Genomic DNA, 17,631 nt, shown 5'->3' with positions numbered 1-17,631 from the left:
AAACATAGGTATGAATTCCTTTTCTGCTAATAAATCCCCACAATTCAACATATTGGACATTTAATTGGATGTTTCCTCTGTCTTACAAAGTGATCCAATAGAGAAAATAATTGTATAAGGGACAGATAAGCTATATTGAAGGAAAGAAAAAAAGGATGACGTAACAAAATAATCATCTGAATTAACAAATAAAATAAAATCTGAAATGATTGTACATTGTATTTGTATTTTCTAAAAGGTCTGCTGCAGCATAAGACCAACTCACACCCAAGGACATACTCGGGTTAGTTATTAGTAATGATATTAATATTTTTGAAGCTGTTGTTGGGGACTGACTGTCACGGCCAGGCCGTGCCTCCTGTTGTCCTGTGTGTGTATCTTATGGGCAGGGCTTCGACCTGGTCTCCTCCCGGCTTCCTAATTACAACTCACCTCACCTGCCCAGTCAAGCCAGCTGCACTCCATCAACTCAACAGTATATCTACCCCGGTTCTTCATCCACTCTTCACCAGATCGTTGTTTACAGGTCATGCGGTAGCTAGTAGTTCTTGGCCGCTCTGTTTGAAGTTAATTCAGAGTTTTCCTCAAGTGTTGTTTCAGCGCTTTAACCCTGTCTCTCTGTTCCTGCAGTTTTTCCATCCTCCCGGTTACCCAGTCTGCCTGCCCTGCCCTACCTCCTCCTGCCTGGATTCCACCCTCACCCTCCCTGGACTTTTCCGCGGTGCTCTGGTCATTCCCCCCCCCTTGGTTTCCTGTAAATAAACCTTTCACCTATAATCCCTGGTCCGTGCCTGCATTTGGGTCCACACTCACAGCCCCGTGACAGAACGATCTGGCCAGCATGGACCCAGCAGACTCCGATTCCCTCCGTCAGGCTCTCGCCTCACAAGGTGCTCTCGTGGGTCAGCATGACCAACTTCTCCGGACCGTGGTGGAGTCACTCCGTTCCCTTTCCACTGACGTGAGTCGGCTTGGACATCACCTCGAGCAGGTTTCCACACTGCTTTCCCCTCCTGCCCCGGAAGCTCCTGCAGCTCCTCCAGTTCCTCCTCAAACCCCCACCCAGCTTGCCTTCTGCCCCCGGGAGCCACACGTCCCTGCGCCAGAACGTTACACTGGTGAACTGGGCACATGCAAGTCCTTTTTAATGCAGTGCTCCTTAGTATTTGATCAGCAACCCTCTAGGTATTTATCAGAGAGAGCGAAGGTTGCTTTTGTTATGGGGTCATTTACCGGGAGGGCACCAGACGGGGCTACCAGTGTATGGGACAGTAAGTCGTCGGCTAACTCCTCCTACCAGAGCTTTTCTGATGAGATGTGTAGGGTTTTTGATCACCCCATTAGCGGTAAGGAAGTTTCTTCACGCCTACTTTCCCTACGTCAGGGCTCTCGTAGTGTAGCAGAGTTTTCCATAGACTTTAGGACTATTGCACAGGGTTCAGGGTGGAGCGACATATCTCTCCAGGGGGTCTTTCTCAGAGGGCTTAATAGCCCTGTGAGAGAGGAATTAGTAATTAGGGATGACTCGGAGAGTCTTGATGCCCTAATTGCCCTTGCCATCAGACTAGAGTCGCTTCTGTGAGATTAGGAGAGAGAGAGACCTAGCTGCCCTCTTAGTATGCCATTCCCTTACTCAGCCTCTTCCCCTCCCCCTCCCGTGAGAACCAGCCATGGGCCAGCTTCGAGTTTCCAGGCCCTTCCTGCTGTCCCTGTTCCCTGCTCTCCAGCAGAGGAACCCATGCAGCTGGGCAGATCATGCCTTTCTGCAGAGGAGCGCCTCCGCAGGATCAGAGCAGGAGTGTGCATTTATTGTGGCCAGGCTGGTCATTTCCTGGCCTCCTGCCCCCAGCGGCCAAAAGAGGAGGCTCGTCAGTAGAGGTGGGGATACTGGTGAGCCAAACTACTCCCTCTTCAGTCCCACAGACCAGAATGCAGCTTGAGGCTACCCTCATGTGGAACCAACAATCCCTTCCCCTACGTGCCTTAGTGGATTCAGGAGCGGATGAGAGCTTCATCGACTCAGGCCTGGTTTCCCAAACCGGAATCTCCATCCAGCCACTAAACACTCCCCTCCGGGCCTACGCTCTAAACGGAAGGCTTCTCGCTCATGTTAGCCATGTCACGGAACCACTGCACCTGGTGTTGTCGGGTAATCACCACGAGTTCATTCAGCTCCATATCATATCCTGCCCCCTCACCCCCTTGGTTCTCGGTCAGACCTGGTTAAGGCTCCACAATCCCCAGATTGATTGGTCGAAGAGTAGGGTTCAGAGCTGGAGCTCTTTTTGTCATTCCTCATGCCTGAGATCTGCCCGAGCTCCAACAGAAGGCGATGCCCCCACACTTGCCACCGAACCCCTGGATCTGTCAGCTGTTCCCTCGATGTATCAGGATCTAAAGGAGGCTTACAGCAAGAAGCAGGCTCTCTCTCTACCCCCGCACCGAACCTATGATTGTCCCATTGACCTGCTGCCTGGTGCTCCTTTACCCGCTAGTCGGTTGTACAACCTGTCTCGCCCGGAGTGGGAGTCCATGGAGACTTGCATACGAGACTCTCTAGCAGCAGGTATAATTAGGCCGTCATCCTCCCTGGTTGGCGCTGGGTTTTTCTTTGTGTCCAAGAAGGACCGTACCCTCCGTCCCTGTATTGACTACCGGGGGTTGAATAACATAACAGTTAAAAACAAGTATCCTCTCCCCCTTATAAACTCAGCTTTCGAACCACTACAGGGAGCCACCATCTTCTCAAAACTCGACCTCCGAAATGCATATCACCTGGTCCGTATCAAGGAGGGAGATGAGTGGAAGACTGCTTTCCGGACCCCCCTGGGTCACTTTGAGTACCTGGTCATGCCTTTTGGGCTGACTAATGCCCCTGCAGTTTTCCAGGCTCTTGTTAATGATGTCCTTCGCGATTTCCTAAACCGATCTGTTTTTGTTTATATAGATGACATCTTAATCTTCTCCCGGAACACATTCAGCACGTGAGACAGGTTCTCCAGCGGCTACTGGAGAACAAGCTCTATGTTAAAGCGGAGAAGTGTGACTTTCACGTGGCTTCGGTGGAGTTCCTGGGGTACATCATCGAGAGCGGGCAGGTGAGGACGGACCCAAGGAAGACACAGGCAGTGGCAGAGTGGCCCAGACCCACCTCCCTCAAGCAGCTCCAGCGGTTCCTGGGGTTTGCCAATTTTTACAGGAGGTTTATCCGCGACTACAGCAGAGTGGCGGCACCTCTGACCCAGCTCACGTCTCCCAGAAACTCCTTCTCTTGGACCTCCGCAGCAGATGGCGCTTTTGCTGAACTGAAGAGACGCTTTACTACGGCGCCTGTCCTCGTTCATCCGGATCCCACACGTCAATTCATCGTGGAGGTAGACGCTTCGGACTCGGGAGTGGGGGCCGTCTTGTCCCAGCGCTCGGCTGCAGATAAGAAGCTCCATCCTTGTGACTTCCTCTCCCGCCGTTTGTCCCCCGCGGAGCGGAATTATGATGTTGGCAACCGGGAACTGTTGGCAGTGAAACTTGCCCTGGAGGAGTGGAGACACTGGCTGGAGGGAACGGAACAACCATTCATTGTGTGGACAGATCACAAGAACCTGGCCTATATCCAGACTGCCAAGCGCCTCAATTCCCGCCAAGGCCGGTGGGCGTTGTTCTTCAGTCGATTTGACTTCACGCTCACCTACCGACCCGGTTCCAAGAACCTTAAGCCCGATACCCTTTCCAGGGCATTCATGTCTGACCACCACCCCCCCCGACCCAGAGTCCATACTCCCTTCATCATGCATTGTGGCAGCAGTGAGTTGGGAGATTGAGTCCCTGGTTAGAGAGGCCCAGAGAACCATGCCGGATCCTGGTGGGGGGCCTCGGGACTGTCTGTTCGTGCCAGAGCCGGTCCGCTCACAGGTTCTCCAGTGGGTACACACCTCACGGTTCGCCTGTCATCCTGGTATTAATCGCACGTTATCTCTCCTAAGGCAGCGATTCTGGTGGTCATCCATGGAGTCGGACACACGCGCCTTCGTACGGGCTTGCGTGGTGTGTGCTCGCAGTAAGTCCTCTCACCAGCCTTCCACCGGACTACTTCGCCCCCTTCCTGTCCCACGGCGTCCTTGGAGCCACATTGGCCTTGACTTTGTCACCGGACTTCCACTGTCTCAGGGTAAAATGACCATCCTCACTATCGTTGACAGATTTTCTAAGACTGTACATTTTGTGCCCCTACCTAAACTTCCAACAGCCGTGGAGACTGCCAGCCTCTTAGTTCACAATGTTGTCCGGCTCCATGGGATCCCATCTGACATCGTATCCGATCGTGGACCACAATTTACATCCCAGGTATGGAGGGCTTTCTGTAAGGCTATTGGGGCATCTGTCAGTCTCTCGTCCGGTTATCATCCACAAACTAATGGACAGGCGGAGCGGGCCAACCAAGACCTTGGAGCGACGCTGCGGTGTGTCACAGCCCGGAATCCCTCGTCCTGGTGTGAGCATCTTCCCTGGGTAGAATATGCCCATAACTCTTTGTCAAGTGCTGCTACAGGGTTATTGCCATTTGAATGTTCCTTAGGGTATCAGCCACCTCTGTTCCCAGGCCACGAGGAGGAGGTTACAGTACCCTCAGTCCAGGCCCATCTTCGCCGTTGTCGCAGGGTGTGGAAGGAGGCACGCTTGGCCTTGCTACGATCAGCGGAACGCAACCAGCGCATTGCAGACCGGCATCAGACCCCGGCACCAAGGTACCTGCCAGGTCAGAGGGTTTGGTTATCTTCAAGGGATATCCCATTACAGACTTCTTCTAAGAAGCTTACGCCCCGTTACATTGGGCCCTTTGAGATAGACTCTATTATTAACCCTTCAGCCATGAAACTCAAGTTACCTGCTTCGTTGAGGATTCACCCCACATTCCATGTCTCCCAGTTGAAACCTGTCTCGGTCAGTCCACTTTGCCCTCCAGCCGTTCCCCCTCCCCCCCCCGGATCATTGATGACCACCCAGCCTACACTGTCCGGCGGATCCTGGACGTGCGCCAGCGGGGTCGTGGATTCCAGTACCTCATCGACCTGGTCTCCTCCCGGCTTCCTAATTACAACTCACCTCTCCTGCCCAGTCAAGCCAGCTGCACTCCATCAACTCATCAACCCAACAGTATATCTACCCCGGTTCTTCATCCACTCTTCGCCAGATCGTTGTTTACAGCTCACGCGGTAGCTAGTAGTTCTTGGCAGCTCTGTTTGAAGTTAATTCAGAGTTTTCCTCAAGTGTTGTTTCAGCGCTTTAACCCTGTCTCTCTGTTCCTGCAGTTTTTCCATCCTCCCGGTTCCCCAGTCTGCCTGCCCTGCCCTACCTCCTCCTGCCTGGATTCCACCCTCACCCTCCCTGGACTTTTCCGCGGTGCTCTGGTCATTCCCCCCCCCTTGGTTTCCTGTAAATAAACCTTTCACCTATAATCCCTGGTCCGTGCCTGCATTTGGGTCCACACTCACAGCCCCGTGACACTGACTCTCTGACCATTTATCCATCCATCCATCCATCCATCCATCCATTTTCCACCGCTTATCCGGGGTCGGGTCGCGGTGGCAGCAGGTCAAGCAGGCCGACCCAGACCTCCCTCTCACCGGCAACATGTTCCAGCTCATTCTGGGGGATCCCGAGGCGTTCCCAGGCCAGCTGGGAGATGTAATCTCTCCAGCGTGTTCTGGGTCTTCCCCGGGGTCTCTTCCCAGTTGGACGTGCCTGGAAAACCTCCAGTGGGAGGCGTCCAGGAGGCATCCTAATTAGATGCCCGAACCACCTCTGCTGACTCCTTTCGACGCGAAGGAGTAGCGGCTCTACTCCAAGCTCCCTCCTGATGACTGAGCTCCTTACCCTATCTCTAAGGCTGAGCCCGGCCACCCTACGGAGGAAACTCATTTCGGCCGCTTGTAGCCGCGACCTTGTCCTTTCGGTCACGACCCAGAGTTCGTGACCATAGGTGAGGGTAGGAACGTAGACCGAGTGGTAAATTGAGAGCTTTGCCTTCCGGCTCAGCTCCCTCTTCACCAAGACGGTCCGGTGCAGCGCCTGCTTTACTGCTGCAGCTGCACTGATCCGTCTGTCGATCTCCCGCTCCATCTTACCCTCACTCGTGAACAAGACCCCGAGATACTTGAACTCCTTCGCTTGAGGTAGGCACTCCGTCCCCACCTGGAGGGAGCAATCCACCGGTTTCCGGCAGAGAACCATGGCCTCAGATTTGGAGGTGCTAACTCTCATCCCCGCCGCTTCACACTCGGCTGCAAACCGCCCCAGTGAATGCTGGAGGTCACAATCCGAGGAGGCTAACAGGACCACATCATCTGCAAATAGCAGAGAAGCGATCCCGAGACCCCCGAGACTGACGTTCTCCGCCCCCATGCTGCGCCTAGATATCCTGTCCATGAAAATCACAAACAGGACTGCCAGGGCTGCCCTTTGTCACCATTTATCCAATACCTTTTGTATGTTTCTGTCTCTTTTTGTTAATGCCACACAATTGATGCCACAACCATAACATCAGACTCCATAGCCTCCTGATAATTTCAACTCACAAACTATTTAAGTTATTAATGCACTTCTGTCAGGCAGGAAACACCTTGGACTCTCACTGCAGGTGGTAAAAGTCTTCAGATTCATTTTAGAGGCTTTTATTTAGTGTTATGAGTTTGCATCTTTTTTTCAGAGAATAAATCAACTGACGTGGCGTTTTACAAATTGTTTTCTACTTCTTCTCTCACTCCCATATGTCACATGGAGCGCAAGGCAGCATGTGTGCACATGAAGCCCACAGTGCCACATGTTTCCAACCCTCGGTTAGATTGTGTAATTTTTTTATTTTTATTTATTTTTTTTTTTTAAATCAGTTTTCTCTGAAGATCATTTGAAGATTGCGATCATCGCAATGTCGATTTGAATTTGATTAATGTTTTGGATGTTACAAACAATTTCCAACTCTATTTCACAATGACTTGCACACACTCCAGCATCCCTCACTTATCCTGTCACTCTCTGGGAGGTAAAAGAGTGAGGAAGCCTTCATGGTCCGATCTGTCAGCGATGAGGGGGTTTTGCAACGCATGGAGAATAATTGGTCGAGGCTCAACATCCAAGGACAGAACTGAGGATTATGGGTGTGCAGAGAGGGCTGCAGAGATGTGAAACCCCAGGCAGTCTCCCCTCTGATAGGAGATTAGGTCTGCATTAGCAGGGTCTCGGCCGACACACACACACACACACTTTGCTTCTTTAGCATCCATCAACTTTATTTCTTCTACATGGCTCTCCTAAATCATGAAATAATTTATATATTTTCTGTAAAAATATTGAAAATACTTTCATCCCTACTCGTTATATTTTGCCATTTAGGAGGTTTTGGCTCACCTCAACAGTGTCAATGTGAGGCGACATTCGTGATGGAGATTAATGTTTGTGGTATAAGCGATGCGCCTGCCTTGAAATCTCATTCTTATTGCTGCATTCAGGTGGTTGTAGGACAGTGGGAAAATGCCTTCATGAAACGAGTAATCTATACGATGTACACGAAAAATGCACAGAAATACTAGTGTGAGCTGAAGGAGGGTTAGCTGTGGCTGTGGCTTCAGTACCGCTCAATGTAACACACCAAATGTGTGTTTCAGGCATAGCAGCACTCAATCCCACTGCTACCCAGCCATGTATGCCTCAGGGCTTCACTCTGCTCTGTTTGAAGCTGAAGTTTTTGCTGAGTTTGTCAAAGTGGTCCTGGAAGTGTGGAGCGGCTCAAACACTAAAAGTAATTCTTCAGCAAAGATCCACCTGACTGGAGAGAGAAGGACTTAGTTGTTCAACCTGTATCACAGTCCTTGACATCTCATTCGTGTCAGATTATTGTTTAAAAATCCCTGGGTTCAAATTATTCTGAGGGTGTAAATTTTAATTTGTATAAAAAGGACAGTCTACAGGTTAATTTACGGTCTGTAGAATAATTTACGGTGTTTCAGTTAATTTACAGTCCATTCATTAATTTGCAGTCTTTAGATTAATTTAAGTCTCCAGGTTAAATTACGTGTACAGGTAAATTTACGTCTATAGGTTAATTTACATCTATAGGTTCATTAATGGTCTATAGATTGATTTACATCTAAAGGTTAATTTACTGTCTATTGGTCAATTTACAGTCTACAGGTTAATTTACATCTATAGGTTAATTAACGGTCAATGGGTTTATTTAACATGTTAACCAACTGAGCTGTTCAGACCAGCGATGCGGAATGTGCGTCTGTTCAGCTGTGTTGCTCTCAGAGCCGATTAAAGAGCAGGGGAGAAAGCAGGCAAATGAGTATTGAAAATGTTTCAATTCAGAATTGAAGATTCATCTGACTTCATATTTCCTTGTATTTTTTGTATTTGTAGCACACGTCTTTATGCCACTAATGCACTGTCAATTTGGTGAATGCCTTTGCCTCATTTGCCTTTATTTTGTCTATTTGCTTGTGCTTAAGAGCTTATTCACTCACTTGCTTACAGAAGCGTATCACATGGCACAATTAAAACGAGTTAAAAAAAGATATTCGTCTTGCAACATTGACTACTGGACATATTTTTTTCCGAAATAAGGTTCAATGGTGGACACAGGAAGGGGCGAGACTTCGCCTCTTTATATATACTGAGCCAGGCAGCAACCTCCTGTTCTGCTAAGAGAAGCCGATACGGAAGAGTCTTAAAACTTGCATTAAAGTCCATCAGGGGGCGACTCCTCTGATTGTATAGAAGTCTGTGAGAAAATTACTCTACCTCTCTCTTGATTTATTACCTCAGTAAACATTGTAAACATGAGTTTATGGTCTCAATCTCTAGTTTCAAGTCTTCTTCAATACAGCATGATGTTCATTTAGTAAATGATGGTCCATTTAGAGTCAAGTAGACCATAAAGTTATGATTTTACTGTGATTGACAGTATACCAGAGCCGTATACGGCGTCTCTACGTCACTCCTCCGCATTCCAAATAAAAAGATTCAATACGGCCTTTTTCAATTTGTCACTTCAGATGACCTGTCGGGCTCAGACTCCTTAAATTCTCATCCCTCAATACCTAAAGAAGCTGTTGTTGGGGGAAATAAATTTGTCAGTTTGAGCATTCTCTGGCACCTTTGGAGCAGACAGTGGATTTTTCAGAGAACTTGTCTGCACCGCATTATTTTGCACTGACCCAGCAAACCACCTATGGGACTTATCTTTTATAGATCACTGAGCACACAGCTGAGTTCGTGCAGCATTTAGGAAAAGTCACAAACATGACATGGTTTGCTTGCCATGTTAAGGGTAAAAAGACAAGACAGGAAAAATAGTATTCATGGATGATTCCTTACTTTTGAATTATCTGAGCGTGAAGGGAGGCTTTTTGGAACACTGAACCCTCTCATTCACGAAGTAAGATCGTCTTCCCCTGTGCTTATCCAATCAGATTTCACCTCTGTGTCTCTAGGTTAGAAGAGAGGCCCGAGGCCTGCAGACTCACAAGTGAATCCCTTTGCAGTTTAAGTGAATGGGGACGATATTGTTGATTGTTATAGTCTTCAACCAATCAGATCTTTAGTTTGACATGTTGGGCGTATTCTTTGACGTGCCAGAGCCTGCTAGCTGGCCTAGCCCTACGTAGCTGAACCGCACGGATGTACTGAACAACCGTGAGATTAAACTCTTTATTAACAAAGAAAGGAGGATGGACTTTGTCTTTAAATAGTGAACAGCAGCTCTGGTAAGTGAACTGCTTTTGTTTTTACATCTGCAGTAGCTTTAATATGCTTGTTTATATATTATTATTTGTACAACTTGTTTTTACGAATATAGATTTTTGTTTGGTTTTATATGTGATAGGAAATATTGTTACGTTCAATGTTGCTCTGGGGACACATTTAGTCAGTGCACAGCAACAAGAAGACACATGAAGCAGCAGAAGTCTATATACTCTGCGCAAAGTGTTAAAGTTAAAGTGTGAAAGTTAAGTTTAAGTTAAAACCTCTTTAGCCCGAGCGAGCCCCATTTGGGGTTCGAGTACCGGTACCGAGGTTCTGAATGGACTTTTCATCAAGAAATATCAAAAATGCTCCAGACATATTAAATACCGAATTAAAAAAAAAAGTCCGGGCAAAATCATCATGCCAGCCATTTTACACAATTATACACAGTTATACACAAACTAATTCAATAAACTAGAAGATTTATCACAAAATCAGGATTTTTCTCAAAAAAATCGGCGTACTATGCACCCGAAATTCATCTTTCATCACAAAGCCGGCAGCGATCATGGCGGATGGATACATGATTCCGCAGTAGCGCTCGATACGGTGTCGAGTCACGGTCTCCGAATTCACCTCTGCCAAACCATTCAAAAGTTACATGAATCCAGCCAACAAACATCACACTGCTCACCCACAAAAATAATTCAAAGTCAACATACCATTTGGTGATTTTCGTGCCAAAAACCACCGAGAATCCATTGCAGTCCGATGCAGCTAAAATAATCCCTTCCTCCTCTCTGTCTCTGCAGTGAAATGAACAGGCTGGCACATTCTTTGAGGAAATGGCCAGCAGTTTTCTGCTGGACCAATGGATTTTACGCATAGGGGCTGGGCCAAGCATATCTCGATTTTGAGTGGCTAAAAGGCTGTCAATCTTCGAAATAACCCGCGTAGTGCGTTAGTTACACTCTTCCGCGTTCAACAAGGTGTCACATGATGAAATCCGCCAATCACAGGCCTTACCAAAGGCTTAAAGAGACACAGACTGAGGGTACATCCCAAGTCTCTTAACTGCATCCCCGTTTCCCTCACTTGGGTCCTTTCCTTGCGTCTTAGTCCCTCCCACCAGGGATGCATGGAGGAAACCATGCGAGGAGAGAGGAAACGAGGAAATATGTTTTAAGAGACATGAGACGTCCTTTCCTCAGTTGCGTCACGTGAAGGGACGTCTGTTTCTGATGACGGAGGATCAGCTGATCACAGCTGATCAGCTGTCAGATTGGCTTTAACAGCTGATCAGCTGTCAGTCGACTTTAACAGCTGGAGAGACTTTTGATAAGTTTGTGTCTGTTCACATGATCACTGTACTTAATAATAGTAACTAATAATACTAATAACTAATAAAGACACACAGTAATCACCACTGTAGAGGTGTTTCTCTCTGTAGTCTGTTAACAAACTGTGTCCTGTGTTCTGTTTATAAGCACAAGATCCATTTCTACCGGCAGAATGCGATCGTCTTATTTATGAATTATTTGCGTCTGTACGTTTTGAAATTGTGACTGTGGCGTCATTATTAAATAACCCAGAATATGATTATTGTTTCTCTTAAATGATAAAACTCATCAAACACTCATGAATGATGTAAAAAGTGTTTATTCTCTCCAGCTCTCTCTGACTTTAATTGTTTCCATAATAAAAGTTATTGAGGGAAATATCAGATCATGAAAACACAAATCTTTCTAATAAATGAAGAAAGTTGTTTGTGGTCCTTTTGTTGTTCAGTCTACAATGAACATTTATTTAAACCAGATGTTGAATCAGAAACCGAATCAAATATAAACTAGAGTTTATTCTGTGATCTGTCTTCACTCTGTTGTTAAACTCCGGTCAGTCAGTCCAATCGGCTGCAGCGTCCAATCACATAACTGATGAACAATGAGGGGGCGTGTCGGCCGTTAAAAGACTTCCTGGAAGTCTGTTCTCGTGGGTCCTCGCTCATGGCTCCTCCGAGGTCCCTCCTCCATCCTCCCTCCTCGCTCCTCCGAGCTAAATAAGAGCTTTGGGATGGCCGTCAATATGGCGGTGCAGAAAAAACTTCCGGTTCAAGCGAGGATCGAGGAGCGAGGAAACGACAATTAAGAGACTTGAGAAGTACCCTGAGAGGAGATTTTTTCATGGATGAGACATATGACATCTGAAAATAGCTGAACATGGCGGAAAATTATGCCAAACTGCTTTATTATGATGTATTGAACACTCTTAGTGATAAAGCAAGTGAATATATAGTTAATATGTAGTTATATAGTATATAAAATTAGAATAGAGCATGAGAGAGAAATGAGAATTCGGCTTGAAATTCTGTACTCAGACCTCCTATTATGCTGGCCTGCTTCACTCAATCTAAGTAAAATTAGCTTGGAGAGACCACAAACCTGTTGTGCTATGACTGTGGAGTATTTTTAGGCTTCAATCTGCATTATTTCAAAAGAAATGTTCAATAAAAGTGCTTTTTTTCAGGCGAACCTGAAACTTTTCAATTTGAGCTGTGTGCCATCTTCATTCACTATTAACCAGTAACATATAGACATCTTTACACATCTGAACAAGTCTCTCACAAGTTTTACCTGTATTATACCATCAAAATTATTAAAATAGACCTTGTAGTTTCAGATCTACAGTCTTTAAGTATGGGCCGTGCATAAAATGCACGATGAAGTGGAGAAGAAAGGAGTCAGTGGAGATGACAGTGGGATAGGTTAGTAGGAGGTTATGGGGAGGGAAGGGAGATGTGTTTTTATAAATTGTGTACATTTATAAAGATTTTTCGAGGGAGAGAAGAGGAATAAACAGGAGGAATCCCATTAGAAATCTTCTACATGGTATCTCAGCTTCCTCCAGAGAATGTCAAATGAAACCTTTGTGGCAGTCAGGAGAGAAAACTCACCACAATTTTTACTGCAGAATGAATTTATATAATATTTTACTTCATTCACTTAATCCGCTTCAAAACAAGTAATAAGTTGCTATAAAGGATACTAGGCCTGTCCTCCTTTACATACCGATGTAACAGAAATACACTCTCTGTAGGTGCCATTAGTTAGGTCTGGATATTATATCTGTATATATTGGGAGCCTACCTCAGGTTGACCACCGGTGGCAGTGTGGATTAGTGTGGCAGGTAATTGGTATATAGGGTATACAGGTGCAACAGACGACGAATGATGCATGGGTGACGGTGAGATCACACGTTTTTTTACCTCAAGCAAGACACACCAGAGGGAGATAAGATAAGTTCTATCATATCGTATCATCTGTAAACCGATGATTCTAATTAAACGGGAACCTCATCCAAAAGTGAAAGAGCCTGGAATCTCTTTGTTGGAGCGAGTAAAGAACACCATCTTCTCCCGCACCCAGCCGAGTGGCTAGTTGCTGGAATCAGTCACTATACTCTCCATAATGTAATCATTAATCAATCAATAACATTTAGCTGCACTGGGTGTAGTTCTATAACGTCCATTGCTATGTTCTATCATTAATAGGTTGTAGTAGTAGTAGAGACTGGAATTTCCCACTCTTTGATATAGTGTTTTATCATGTGGGGTTGGTATTCAAATGCATCATTCTCTGTGACAGTTTTAATGTTGAAGTTGTGTCTCTCTACTGTTTTTTTTTTAACACAATACGGACACAACCTACAGTATATTGTTACTGACACTTATATCATCTGGACTTAATTGCTTCTGCTCTTTACAACAGAACAGCTGGGGAGTTCTTCTTAACCAGATCTTATATTGTCTTATTTGTATTGTTATGTTTTGTTTTTACAATTGATGATATGTGGACTGCTTGGCTTATTGTGGCTGCAAACCTTCAGACAAAATGCAACAGCGGCACCACTGCCCTCTGAAAAGTATTATTTCCAATGGCTCGTGCAGCACTACTGTGGCTTTTTGCTGCGTTGAGCAAAGCCAGAGGGCGTACAGACAAAACGAACTGTGAAGAATCAAAAAGACAACAAGTGTAACTCATGGACATGCCCATAGACTATGTAACCAGCAGAACGCCATATTCCAACCTCCACAATGCAGAGGAGGGATTATAATTATCTGTAAACTCATATCTCATATTCATGAACTACTTTTTTGTCTTTGTACAAGTCCTGTAAAGAAACAAGTCAAATATTAAATTATGAAGAAACAAAGGTTGACTATCCTGTAAACACTTCGACTTGGCTGCAAAATATTTACTCAAATTTAGATTTTAAGACCTCCTGTTTCAAAAACGAATTGGCCTTCTTTCTATAATCCCTACTTGTCAATAGTGCTTTTATCAGTGAGCTATTTGTGACAGTCACAACAATTAAAAAAATGTAGAGGTGCACGACCAAGCACCACGACCGCTGGTGGAGCTTACACCTCATTTTCTGCCGTTTTGACATTTTAAAATCATGCTAAAATAAAGCACCATTAATTTCGTTGAAGTATGAAGGGGTCATCAACAACAACATACTCCTCACCGTTTCTGAATTCATTAATGTTCTGTGGGGGACATGAGAAGTTTTGGTGGGCCATATTTGTGCCGGAGTTTACGATCACGGTTGTAAATGCTAACTACTAATGTTACGTTTAATTTTTTATGCTAACTGTGCTTGGGTGGGGCGGGTCTTCTGTGCTTTTAACCCATGCGCCTAGTTGATGCTTTGGGACACTTGACATTTATAACTGTAATAGTGTGTAAAGCCTCAGTTAGCATTGTTATTGCCACTAGCTGCTGTTTCTCACCGGAATTCCATGTGTCACGTTTGCTATGCTCCCATCACAAACCCAGGAGTGCCTAACCCAACGACTATCGCTTATTTTTCAGTTCTGCTATAAAAATAACTTTCACTCCCCCTCATCATTTCTTAATCCGCCCATGTGTCTCTTTGCGTTGACCTCTCTTTGTTTTCTTTCCTCTCTCTCTGAGGACACACAGAGCCAGGGAGTGCAGGAAAAAGTTGATGATTTCTAAAGGTCCCACACTATTCACACAGGCTCCTGCTGCCTGCAATAATCTAGCAAAATCTACATTCCCCATCCCCCGCTCAGTCCGTTCATAGAGCCTCTGCTTCCTCCTCCTCCCATATAATGTCAGCCCTTCCAGACCAATGCACAATTAACCCTCCTCCCTCAACACACAACTGTGCACCCTGGCAGTGAGAACAATGGTGCCATGGTGGCCACAGGGGGAAAACTCAACAAAAAGCCACATCAACCCTCATCTTTAATATGAAAACCATCTCCCACCTGACATAAACACTCGGCACCGTTTTAAACACATTTGAGACCAGTTTCATCCGCATCACGTCTAGTTAATTAGAGGTTTGTGTGATTAGGAATCCGCTAGAGGGATTCTTTGATGCCGATGGGCTTGCGGGAGGCACTTTCAGGCTCCACCTGAACTGATACAATCTGTTTTCAACGCTCAGTGATGGGAGAACACCAGCCTTTGTATGAATACAGACATGCAGGTAACTGCTACTCCACCAATCTGTCACAACTGAGTTTACCTACATGTGGACAATGGGCCCCTGGGCACAGACATTCACCTTTCCTACATAGGAGCGAGACAGTCTTCATCATTGTTTTGCCTCTTTTTGTGGTCGATTTGTGTCTCTTTAGTAGTTTTGTGTCTCTTTGTAGTTGTTTGTCTCTTGTGGTCAATTTGTGTCTCTTTGTAGTTGTTTTGTGTTTTTTTATGGTCATGTTGTGTCTCTTTGTAGTTGTTTGTTTCTTTGTGGTCATGTTGTGTCTCTTTGTAGTTGTTTGTTTCTTTGTGGTCGTGTTGTGTCACTTCGTCGTTGTTTGTTTCTTTGTAGTCATTTTGTGTCTTTGTGGTCATGTTGTGTCTCTTTGTAGTTGTTTGTTTCTTTGTAGTCATTTTGTGTCTTTGCGGTCATGTTGTGTCTCTTTGTAGTTGTTTGTTTATTTCATGTTGTGTCTCTTTGTAGTTGTTTGTTTCTTTGTAGTCATTTTCTTTCTTTGTAGTCATTTTGTTTCTTTGTGGTCATGTTGTGTCTCTTTGTAGTTGTTTGTTTGTTTGTGGTCATGTTGTGTCTCTTCGTAGTTGTTTGGTGTTTCTTTGTAATCATTTTGAGTCTCTTTTCGGTCATTTGTGTCTCTGTGTGGTCATTTTGTGTCTCTTAGCATTTTTTTTCCCCTTGTCGTTGAGTCTCTTTTTCGTCTCCTTGTAGTTGTTTTGTCTCTCTTTGTAGTCATTTTATGTTTCATTGTAGTCATTTTGAGTCACCTGTATTTCTTTGAGTGACATTTTGTAGGTGAAGGCCAGGGGGAATTCTGAAACTTGTATCCATGTACGTATATAGCATTTCCATGACTGTAGAGAGGGAGATGAGGCGTCTAAAGCAAACAAAAATGTTTTTTTAAAAGTTTTTTTAATTTAAAAAACTTTATTCCTCTCTAATCGGCTCAGCTGCGCCTATCTGACAACTTATTGCACCTCCTAATACCATTACATACACAATGCAGCCTTTACATGGAGTTTGTTCCAGTTTCATACGGATGAATGAACGCGCTGAGTGGGGATACATTACTGGAATGCTTGTGCAGATTGTGCATGATGCAGGCTAATCTGGTAGGCAGATATGGCAACCAAAATAGAAGCTGTGATCTTTGATGCAACGCTGCTGAAGGCATTTCATTATCATAACTCCATACAATTACACTCTGACACGTTATTTCAACCAGCCGGATGAAAAAGAACATGTCAGAATTTGTTTTAAAGACCCAGGATCTTCTCCGACAAGGCTTCAAAACCTTGTCATGTTACAAAATGTCTGGTGACACAGTGGAATAGTGACTGATGACTGAGATATACTCTTTCAGTTTAGCATGCAGGTCATGCTCTCAAGGGATGTTCCTGAATGCCTCACATGACTTCCAGATATGTTTTGGGGACTTTGCTTTAATCTTTGCCCTACTGATGAAAAACAAGTCCCTATTTCTGACAAGGAGATAAGATGTGGCCCAACACAAGAGAAGTGTGAGGTGGGGCCCTACTGATGCTCCTCTCCTCAAGGTGTCCCCCAAACAAAAAGTGTTGGTAAGACACCCCTATTCAACTGCCCCGCCCCCGCCGAAAACTAACAAACATAAAAACACTGAGAGTGTCTCCCATCCTTACCGCATAACAGCTGCATCCAGGCGCACGTCTTGTAGACCGTGGCGGTGTTACAGAAGAAGAAGAGGGCGAAGCAGCCGATGCAGCCGAGGATGAGCACCATGGACATCAGCACGAAGACGGAGGCCGCCTTGAAGGCTTCCGACGGGATGGAGCCGAACTCTGAGAAGCTGCCCTGGCATGAGAGCTCCCGGTCGGAGTTCCCGATGCCCACGCAGTAGTGGAACAAGCCGAAGTAGCCGGCTTGCGGGGTGCTGACGCTGTCCCCGATCCAGTAGGGCTGGTTGAAGACCACCACGTTGATGATGGCCAAGCAGATGGTGAAGATGGCCCACAGGACCCCGATGGCACTGGAGTTGCGCATGTATTTGTCATGATAGATTTTGGAGGCTTCCTGCGAAGGCAGCATTTTTCTCTCCCACCACCTCCGACCTACCCCCCTCAACCCCCTCAACCCCCGCCGCACAGCAGCCTCAACCTGGCGTTCCCTCTTCTCCTGATCTGTTCTTTCCCTCTGTGGAAAGGGATGCAATTATATGTAGAAAAAAAGAAGACCTCTGCAACAAATGTCCAAATGGTCCAGTGACTGGTCCCCCTCTCTCTCTCCCCCTTTCGCTTATCTAGACCTTGTGCTCTGATGGTGTAGTCCCACATCCAGCCCCCCCCCCCCCCCCCCCCCCCCCCCCCCCCCCCCCCCCCCCCCCC

At 45.9% G+C, this 17,631-nt stretch overlaps 1 protein-coding gene across 2 annotated transcripts in view; it reads right to left on the bottom strand.

Moving 5' to 3' along the window:
• The window catches only part of lhfpl4a (LHFPL tetraspan subfamily member 4a), a 41,536-nt gene extending 23,959 nt beyond the window's left edge, over window positions 1–17,577 (bottom strand). For both annotated transcript variants that reach the window (XM_031875380.1, XM_031875379.1), the window contains exon 1: window positions 16,930–17,577. In XM_031875380.1, the coding sequence (XP_031731240.1) occupies window positions 16,930–17,335 (406 nt within the window). In that variant the 5' untranslated portion in view covers window positions 17,336–17,577. The remainder of the gene's footprint in view (window positions 1–16,929) is intronic.
• Between the last annotated feature and the right edge of the window lie 54 nt (window positions 17,578–17,631).

Source organism: Anarrhichthys ocellatus, unplaced genomic scaffold (assembly GCF_004355925.1).
Source record: "Anarrhichthys ocellatus isolate YVR2014 unplaced genomic scaffold, GSC_Weel_1.0 scaffold90, whole genome shotgun sequence".
NCBI classification, from domain to species: domain Eukaryota; kingdom Metazoa; phylum Chordata; class Actinopteri; order Perciformes; family Anarhichadidae; genus Anarrhichthys; species Anarrhichthys ocellatus.
Note: the sequence above shows the minus strand (reverse complement) of the source record. Positions and strands in the feature narration are given on the sequence as shown.